Source organism: Notolepis coatsorum (assembly GCF_963971535.1).
Source record: "Notolepis coatsorum genome assembly, chromosome: 9".
Classification (NCBI taxonomy): Eukaryota; Metazoa; Chordata; class Actinopteri; order Aulopiformes; family Paralepididae; genus Notolepis; species Notolepis coatsorum.
This window is the reverse complement of record NC_140173.1, coordinates 35,452,512-35,462,167: the sequence shown is the minus strand read 5'-3', so window position 1 is coordinate 35,462,167 and position 9,656 is coordinate 35,452,512. Positions and strand designations below refer to the sequence as shown.

The 9,656-nt window shown below is 44.8% G+C and overlaps 1 protein-coding gene across 1 annotated transcript; it reads right to left on the bottom strand.

Moving 5' to 3' along the window:
• Nucleotides 1-9,216, bottom strand: LOC311234583 (E3 ubiquitin-protein ligase TRIM21-like; the record flags this gene model as incomplete). Its single annotated transcript, XM_084321830.1, has 5 exons — nucleotides 1-566; nucleotides 5,506-5,648; nucleotides 6,798-6,820; nucleotides 8,660-8,893; nucleotides 9,178-9,216. 5 exons carry the CDS (start codon nucleotides 9,214-9,216, stop codon nucleotides 1-3), a joined length of 1,005 nt encoding a protein of 334 aa, XP_084177956.1.
• Nucleotides 9,217-9,656: the final 440 nt, after the last annotated feature.

Sequence of the window (9,656 nt, the reverse complement as noted above, 5' to 3'; positions counted from 1 at the left end):
TCAGAGTGTCGGCGGGGGAGGGTTACAGATGACCAGCGGTCCGGCGTTGTTGCCGTTGTGGTCGTGTCCGGGACACAGAGCCAGGTGGAGGCTGTCCGTGAAGGTGCCCGAGCAGAAAGAGAACAGAGGCGTCATGGTGTCCGCCCCCAGGAACGTCACCAGCCCCGCCGGGAAGCTACACAGGACCCCGATGCGGCTGAAAGGTTTGCTGACGGGCAGCTGATGGGGCACCCCTCCGTGCCAGGCCGTGTACTCCCCGTCGAAGAACTCCACGCACCAGGACTCCGCCCCGCGCCCCAGCCAGCAGTCCTCCGCCCGGCCCTTGCGGGGGATGGAGGGGTAGGTGAGACCCAGCTCCCAGTAGGTCTTGCCCGTCACGTCCACCTCGCAGTAGTGGCGGCCGCAGCTGAAGCCGCGCAGGCTGATGACGTTGAGGGTGGTGTCGAAGCGGCAGGGCAGGTCCGGCAGCTCCTGCCAGGTGTCGGTGAAGGTGGCGCTGTGGCCCAGCGGCGAGACCAGGAGCTTGGGGTGGGCCGTGTCCGGGTCCAGGGACACCTCGCTGGAATCTGAGGACACAGAAGCATTGTGTGGTTCGTTCAAAGAGCTGTAATATTAGCTCCAAATAGTCAAGAGGTTACATCGTGATTAACAGAGCAGTGGTTTGTTGATGGCAAACCGGAAAGGTTAAACAATTTCGGAGAGAGAGCACATACTATTTGGACAACTGGATCAAAGATCCGTTCATTACGCATGACGCAGCAGGCCACTGTCTGAGCAGGAAGCGCTCAATGATCTTCCGTGTGACGAGCTACTGAAAGTCAAGTTCACTGGCCAGGCCCTCGTTCTGCATATGAGTCCGGAACGAGTACCCAGTGTTGTGTAATGCTGCGCTGACAAAGCTTGACCCCTTCGCATCAACATACCTCCGTGAGGCTGGCTTTTCAGAGTAGAAGCGGATCTCCGCCAAAGCGCAAAATATGCCTTGTTTTATACATGTGTATACAGAAACAATTCCGTTGCTTTTGTTGATAATATTCATTAATTTCGTTGATAACATAGTGCTGTAATTAAATTTTCTAATAAATATGCATGATCAAGTTCAACAACGTGTCCATATTTAAATTACGCAAGACATTAAGTGTGGGGTCGCCAAAAAAAATCCTAAATAAAATGGGGTCGTGGTATAAAAAAGTTTGAGAACCCCTGGATTAAAGTAATGTTGGTATATACAGTTCCTTTAGTTTAGATTAAAGTAATGTTGGTATATACAGTTCTTTTAGATTAAAGTAATGTTGGTATATACAGTTCCTTTAGATTAAAGTAATGTTGGTATACACCGTTCCTTTAGATTAAAGTAATGTTGGTATATACAGTTCCTTTAGATTAAAGTAATGTTGGTATTAGGGATGGGTACCTTTCACATTTGAACCGATACCGGTACCTGTGAATCGATACCGGTACCCAACGGTACCTTTTTTCGGTACTTAAAAAAAATAAAAATAAAAAAAAATATTTTTTATAAAAAAAAAAATTACTTTTTTTTTTTTTTTTTTTTTTACTTTTTTCTTTTCATGTCAACGTTCACACGCACAATATATGCTTACCTAGGATTTGACTTGATTCAACAACAAAGCAGTCGGAGCAATGACAAGCCGAAAACTGTCGAAATGTAATTTACCTACCTCAGTCGTAAAAAAAAATCCAAACTTCAAATAACTACAATTTCGACAGTTTTCGGCTTGTCATTGCTCAGACTGCTTTGTTGTTGAATCAAGTCAAATCCTAGGTAAGCATATATTGTGCGTGTGAACGTTGACATGAAAAGAGAAAAGTAAAAAAAAAAAAAAAAAAAGTAAAAAAAAAATGAATAATTTTTTTATTTTTTATTTTTTATTTTAATTTTTTTCGGTTTCTCACTTGATTCGATACTCGGTAGTACCGACGTGTTTCGGTTCGGTACCTCAAAAGTACCGAATTCGGTACCCATCCCTAGTTGGTATACACCGTTCCTTTAGATTAAAGTAATGTTGGTATATACAGTTCCTTTAGATTAAAGTAATGTTGGTATATACAGTTCCTTTAGATTAAAGTAATGTTGGTATATACAGTTCCTTTAGATTAAAGTAATGTTGGTATACACCGTTCCTTTAGATTAAAGTAATGTTGGTATATACAGTTCCTTTAGATTAAAGTAATGTTGGTATATAACGTTCCTTTAGATTAAAGTAATGTTGGTATATACAGTTCCTTTAGATTAAAGTAATGTTGGTATATACAGTTCCTTTAGATTAAAGTAATGTTGGTATATAACGTTCCTTTAGATTAGATTAAAGTAATGTTGGTATACACAGTTCCTTTAGATTAAAGTAATGTTAGTATACACAGTTCCTTTAGATTAAAGTAATGTTGGTATACACAGTTCCTTTAGATTAAAGTAATGTTGGTATACACAGTTCCTTTAGATTAAAGTAATGTTGGTATATAACGTTCCTTTAGATTAGATTAAAGTAATGTTGGTATACACAGTTCCTTTAGATTAAAGTAATGTTGGTATACACAGTTCCTTTAGATTAAAGTAATGTTGGTATATACAGTTCCTGTAGATTAAAGTAATGTTGGTATATACAGTTCCTTTAGATTAAAGTAATGTTGGTATATACCGTTCCTTTAGATTAAAGTAATGTTGGTATATAACGTTCCTTTAGATTAAAGTAATGTTGGTATACACAGTTCCTTTAGATTGCGTACGAGTACCAGAGGCTGCCGTTCGGCTACTCTCTGGCTCCTCGCATCTTCACCAAGTGCATGGAGACCGCGCTGGGGTCTCTGCGTCGTCAGGGGATACGAATTTTATTCTACCCTGGACGATGTTCTGGTCCTCGGCCGGTCAGAGAAGATCGCCAGGTCTCATACCAGGCAGGTGGTGGAATTCCTCACCAGCCTGGGTTTTGCTGTAGACTGGAAGTAGAGTACTCCTCTTCCCAGTCAACGGGTGGAGTACTTGGGCTTATTTCTAAGCTCAAGGTCTATATGGGCATCCCTCTCAGAGCGGCGGCGAGTGGATGTTCTCGGCGCGCTCGGGAGGTTCCGTCCTAGGACGGTTACGGCGCTGTCTGTGATGCGAGGCCTAATCCAATCTTCGTGCCAAAGAATATCCGGAGCTCTTTTCGCTTGTGGTTCAGGCGTTTCATCCGCCTCCTCATGCTAGTGGGTTGGAGGGGAGCCTTCACCTGTCGTGTCCTGTCCGTGCACTGAGGGTTTACCTTAGTCGGACGCAGGATCTCAGGGCTTCCGATCAACTGTTGTTACGGTGGCCCTTGCATGGGTAAGGCGCTATCCAAGCAGCGCCTGTCACATTGGTTGTGCGAGGGCATTGCCCTTTGCTACACGTTGACTGGACAGGTTCCCCCCGGGGGTGTCAGGGCGCACTCCATTCGTGGTGTGGCGGCCTCTGCTGCTCCTGGTCCTCCCCGAGTCCTTTTGTTAGGTTTTACCTCATGGACGTGACAGGGGGTTCTGTGAAACTCCCAGGCAGTCCTGAGGTCCGGGACCTCTCCTGCGTCCCGCCATCAGGTGGGCTAGCGGGAGTGTGTGGGTGTGGACCGCGGGGTGCTGTGTCACACGTGGTCCCGCTTGCTCTGTGTTCTGGGGTGCCTGGTTCCCCTTTTTGCACATTGGTTGTAGTTGACTGCCTCCCCCCCTTCGTTAGGACGGGCGGGTGGACGGGACTCCCCTCCTCCCTGGCTGGGGCTTACGGGGCCCTCAGGGGGTGCATTTGTCCGGGCCACGCGTCTGCTCTGCCCTTATCTCAGTAGGTTGATATGTAACGTATGGTTATTCTATAACCCTAGTTACATGATACTGGCTGAGCGTCCCGCTCTTAGCGCCCCTTGGATGTTTTTCCGCTTATGGAAATCGAACTGAGGAAGGGTGAGGCGTGACCACTTCCGGTGTAATATAGGGCACATGGGAGTGGCATGGTCACGTGCAAGTGGGTGCATTTGTTTTTGTTTCTCGTGCACGCTAGGTGCGTGGAGATAAGGGGTTATCTCAGTAGGCAGAGCGGGATGCTCAGCCAGTATCATGTAACTAGGGTTATAGAATAACTATACGTTTCACAGTGTTAGATGTGATGGTGTCATGTTTCACAGTGTTAGATGTGTGATGGTGTCATGTTTCACAGTGCAGTGTTAGATGTGTGATGGTGTCATGTTTCACAGTGCAGTGTTAGATGTGTGATGGTGTCATGTTTCACAGTGCAGTGTTAGATGTGATGGTGTCATGTTTCACAGTGCAGTGTTAGATGTGATGGTGTCATGTTTCACAGTGCAGTGTTAGATGTGTGATGGTGTCATGTTTCACAGTGTTAGATGTGATGGTGTCATGTTTCACAGTGCAGTGTTAGATGTGATGGTGTCATGTTTCACAGTGTTAGATGTGATGGTGTCATGTTTCACAGTGCAGTGTTAGATGTGTGATGGTGTCATGTTTCACAGTGCAGTGTTAGATGTGTGATGGTGTCATGTTTCACAGTGCAGTGTTAGATGTGTGATGGTGTCATGTTTCACAATGCAGGTTTGATGTGTGATGGTGTCATGTTTCACAGTGCAGTGTTAGATGTGTGATGGTGTCATGTTTCACAATGCAGTGTTAGATGTGATGGTGTCATGTTTCACAGTGCAGTGTTAGATGTGATGGTGTCATGTTTCACAGTGCAGTGTTAGATGTGTGATGGTGTCATGTTTCACAGTGCAGTGTTAGATGTGATGGTGTCATGTTTCACATGCAGTGTTATGCTGCGTTCACGTTACGTGGGAAGAAGCGGAAGAACCAGAGGACAACCAGAGGACATCTCGTTGCTACAACTAGGAAGCCTTCACACGTTGACTCGATGAAACGCCCACATCCATACTTCCGCAATTCGTGACGTGAAGTGGGAGATATCGGGGTCTATAAAAAAATCCCATATGTCCTAGTAGGAATTACCACTAGGAGGCTGACGTGAATGGTTTTTCCCAGTCGGAAGCTGGTTCTTCCGCTTCTTCCCACATAACGTGAACGCGGCATTAGATGTGATGGTGTCATGTTTCAAAGTGCAGTGTTAGATGTGATGGTGTCATGTTTCACAGTGCAGTGTTAGATGTGATGGTGTCATGTTTCACAGTGCAGTGTTAGATGTGATGGTGTCATGTTTCACAGTGCAGTGTTAGATGTGATGGTGTCATGTTTCACAGTGCAGTGTTAGATGTGATGGTGTCATGTTTCACAGTGCAGTGTTAGATGTGATGGTGTCATGTTTCACAGTGTTAGATGTGATGGTGTCATGTTTCACAGTGCAGTGTTAGATGTGATGGTGTCATGTTTCACAGTGCAGTGTTAGATGTGATGGTGTCATGTTTCACAGTGCAGTGTTAGATGTGATGGTGTCATGTTTCACAGTGCAGTGTTAGATGTGATGGTGTCATGTTTCACAGTGCAGTGTTAGATGTGATGGTGTGCACTGACAGCTCTTATTGAGGCTCTTGGTGATGGGCGTCTGTGAGCAGATGAGTTGCAGCAGGTTGCTGGTGAGGCTGAGTAGTTGGTCAACTTTGGCCTCGTCCAGGTTCACAGTGCTGGGGTCCGTCCTGTTCAGAACCTCCACCACCCTGGAGGTCACAGACAGACAGACAGACAGACAGACAGACAGACAGACAGACAGACAGACAGACAGACAGACAGACAGACAGACAGACAGACAGACAGACAGACAGACAGACAGACAGACAGACAGACAGACAGACAGACAGACAGACAGACAGACAGACAGACAGACAGACAGACCAGTTCAGAACCTCCATCCACTTGGAAATATAAAACTTCTATAAAAAGTAATTCTGTCTATGATTGACCAAGAGCTCCAGGAACAAGATACAAGAGTTTTAGTTGTCACGGCATACAGGTATACAGTGAAATGCGGGGGGTCTCGCCCGCAACGATGTGCATAATACAAGTAATAATATAATATAAGAGTCCAACCAATAGAGTTGTTGTGTGTGTGCTCATGTGTGCTTGTGCGTGGAGAGTTCAGTGTTTAAGGCTCTGATGGCCTGTGGGATGAAGCTGAGCCTAAGTCTCTCTGTCCTCGTTACTGGTGCTCGCAGGCGTTTGCCTGACCGCAGCAGCATGAACAGGCTGTTGTTGGGGTGGTGAGGGTCTTTCATTATCCTGCAGCCTCTTGTTGTATAGGACCTGCAGGGTTGGTAGTGCAATACCTGTGGTACGCTCGGCTGAGCGCACCACTCTCTGTAGGGCCTTCTTGTCCTGTGCCGTGCTGTTGCCATACCAGGCAGTGATGTTTCCAGTCAAGATGCTCTCTACAGCTCAGCTAAATTGTACCTCATCCCATTTCTGCTTGCACTATATAGTATTGTACATTAGTACACTGCATAGTATTGTATATTATATGGTAACTCAGTTACGTCTATTCTGCATCGAACATTGTACATATGTCTATACTGAACACTGTGACCTCATTTTCTACTTCTAAATTACATGCTATACTATGTTATTTGATACTATCTTGTCTAGCACAGTCTCTGGAGCGTAACAGTAAGAAGCATTTTGTATGAAAGTATTCTGTACTTCTGTATGACAACTATTAAAGAAACTTGAAACTTGAAAACTATGGCTATAACATAACGTACATGATGTACTTCTTTATCTTGTGATAGTACTTTATTTACATATTCTACGTGAGGCTGAATATTTATTTGTGTGATTGACATATAGGGGCTGTTCCATCTCCAGTCACATACCTGTCTGCTATATTTGGGTCCTGCTGGAGATGAAAAGCAGAGAAAACATAATCACTGATACATCACTGCTGACAGTATAATAGGATCATAATCAAATTATACATCACTGCTGACTAGGGGTGTAAAGGTACACGTATCCGTACCGAACCGAACCGTTTCAGTGTGTACCGTACCGTACCGAACGGCTGTGTAGTGTACCGAACGAATACAACGGTATGTTAACCCCTAACGACCGCCCACCGGGGGCTGTTTTTTTCACAATCTAATATAATTATTATTATTTTTGAATTTCTTTACAAGTCGATTATTAATTTCAATATAGAATATTCATTGACAGCCCTACAAGTACAATTAGTTACTGCACACTACATCACCCCTGAGTGGAACATGGAAAGCCAAACTTTCCCCCACTGTACCGAAAACCCGTACTGAACCTTGACTTCAAAACCGAGGTACATATCGTACCGTGGTTTTTGTGTACCGTTACACCCCTACTGCTGACAGTATAATATTGTAGCGACCCTGGGATTTGGGTCGGTTGGTCAGCCGAGCTGTCACTCTGCACTCTGCCAACCTGGGGCTGGCGGCGATGCTATTGGTCGCGTGAGCCGGGGGTTGGCAGAGGGGAGGGGGCAGGGGCTGACCTGGAAAAGGTATAAGAGGGTGTGGCACCTAGGGTGCGCTCTCTTGGGGCATGGGAAGTTGTAGCAATGAGTCACTTATACTGCAACCTGTAACTGATGATTGAATAAAGAAGCAAAGTGAGAACTATAACACCTGCCTCGAGAGTCGTCAATAACGTTGAAACCTTGAAACGTTAGACTATGATCATAATCACTGATACATCACTGTTGTCAGATGTGGAAAAACACAATATTTATCTAATTATCTATCTTATTTATTATTTATCTAAAATTCTAAATTGAACGTTTGCATGATTTTCCTTTATGTGGCAAGACATTTCCATGATATTAAAGTCAATAAAAGCCATTCAAAGCCTATTGTATATCTTCAATAATGCATGTCTGTTGCTCTGAAAACTATTTAATCTACATTTCAGAAGAGGAGAGGTTTTCACTCAATAGTGATATGAACTCTGATGGGTAGTGTCTATATCCCATCACCTGAAAGGACAGTGTCTACATCCCATCACATGAAAGGGTAGTGGACCTCATTCAACAACATTGTCGTTCCTCTTAAATGACCTCATTGGAAGTTCGTAAGAGAAAACCTACGACAGTTACCCCCGGATTCATCAACGCGTGTCTCCTAGCTGGCCAGAGGAGAGCACTCCTCTTCTTCAGTGTCTCCTAGCTGGCCAGAGGAGAGCACTGCTCTTCTTCAGTGTCTCCTAGCTGGCAAGAGGAGAGCACTCCTCTCAGCCAAAGCTAATTTAACCCACATGTCATTTGTATGAATTGTTTTTACTATTAAACCTATTTTGATCAGAAGATCTGTCTACGATATAATCGATGAGTCCGGTTCCACAACAGTTAGATCCTCCTCATGGTGAATCTAGACACTTACATTCTGAAACCACAACATGTGTTTTTTTTTTTTTTTAAACTTTAACCAGTCAGCTGGTTCTTTTAGCGTTTATCGCTTTTTTCTGGTCAAGCATGACCGACAGAAACAGGTTGAATGGGGTATAGATCGGGGGAAAGACACTCTGAGAAAATACGGCGAGTCCGGGAGTCGAACTCGTGTACCCCAGATCCGTGACGCGCACGGTTGTCCCCGACGCCGAAATAGCGTCCGAGGTACGGGGTGAGCTACTGGAGCTCCCCACCACAACATGTGTTTATGCAGAATACTTTCATATATAATGTAAATTTAGTTTGACAGTAAAACACCTCAGTCACCATTGGGTCAGTATGGATGTCCATCTGGTCTAGTTGGACAGTGAGTATGTCCAAGTCCTGTTCTATCTCCTGGATTAAAGAACAGTTCCTCTCCATGAGCCCCTCCAGGAAGGAGAAACCCGCCCTCTCCTCCATCTCCAGCTGGGCCAGGGTCAGTTTCAAGTCCTCCTCAAGGACCTTCTGGATCTCAGCATACTTCCCTTGAATGCTCTCTCTCATGGCAGCGGACGTCTTCTACATGGGGCCAGACACAAGCATTGATCACTGTAAGGTGGAGCAGGCCCCGGGCTAAAGAAATGAGTCAGCTAATGAACTAAGTGAAAAATCTATTTGATCAGCTTTCTAGCTGTTCCAGCCTGTTCTGTTCCAAACTCTGAGCAAACGATGACCGGGCATAATGCCATCAAGGTCCCTACAATATGAAATGGTTGATTTTGTTCAACAACCACAGTATAGTTTGAAATTCACCAGCGGGCGGCTAGACTTTAATTTTCTTGACACATTTTGAGACAACTTACAGTGAGCTGTATCTGCCACATGGCCACCAGCGTCTTCATTCTGGACTTACAGTGAGTTGTGCTTGCCGCATGGCCAGATTCTTCTTGAACTTCACAGCTTCTTTCTGTCTCTGCAGACATTCCTGGTGCTTTTTTAACATCTCCTGTGAGAAGGGTTGCAGAAATAAACAGTAAATTAAATCAAATTCAACAGAACGGAAATGGGTCCAGACAAAAAGTCAACCAACAAACTCGATTCTTGTACCGGATCTCCTTTCTGGTAAACAAGAATACCCTGAAGACTCTGGCAGGAGCACTCATTCAAGGGTACTATGACTATACTTGCACCTCATGGTACCAAAGCACCTCAAAGGCGCTAAAAACAAGGTTACAAACATCACAAAACAAACTGGTTAGACTACTCCTTACTCCTAGAACCCACCTCACCCCTGCCCACTTTGACTACCTAGGATGGCTTAGAGTAGACGACAGAGTACAGC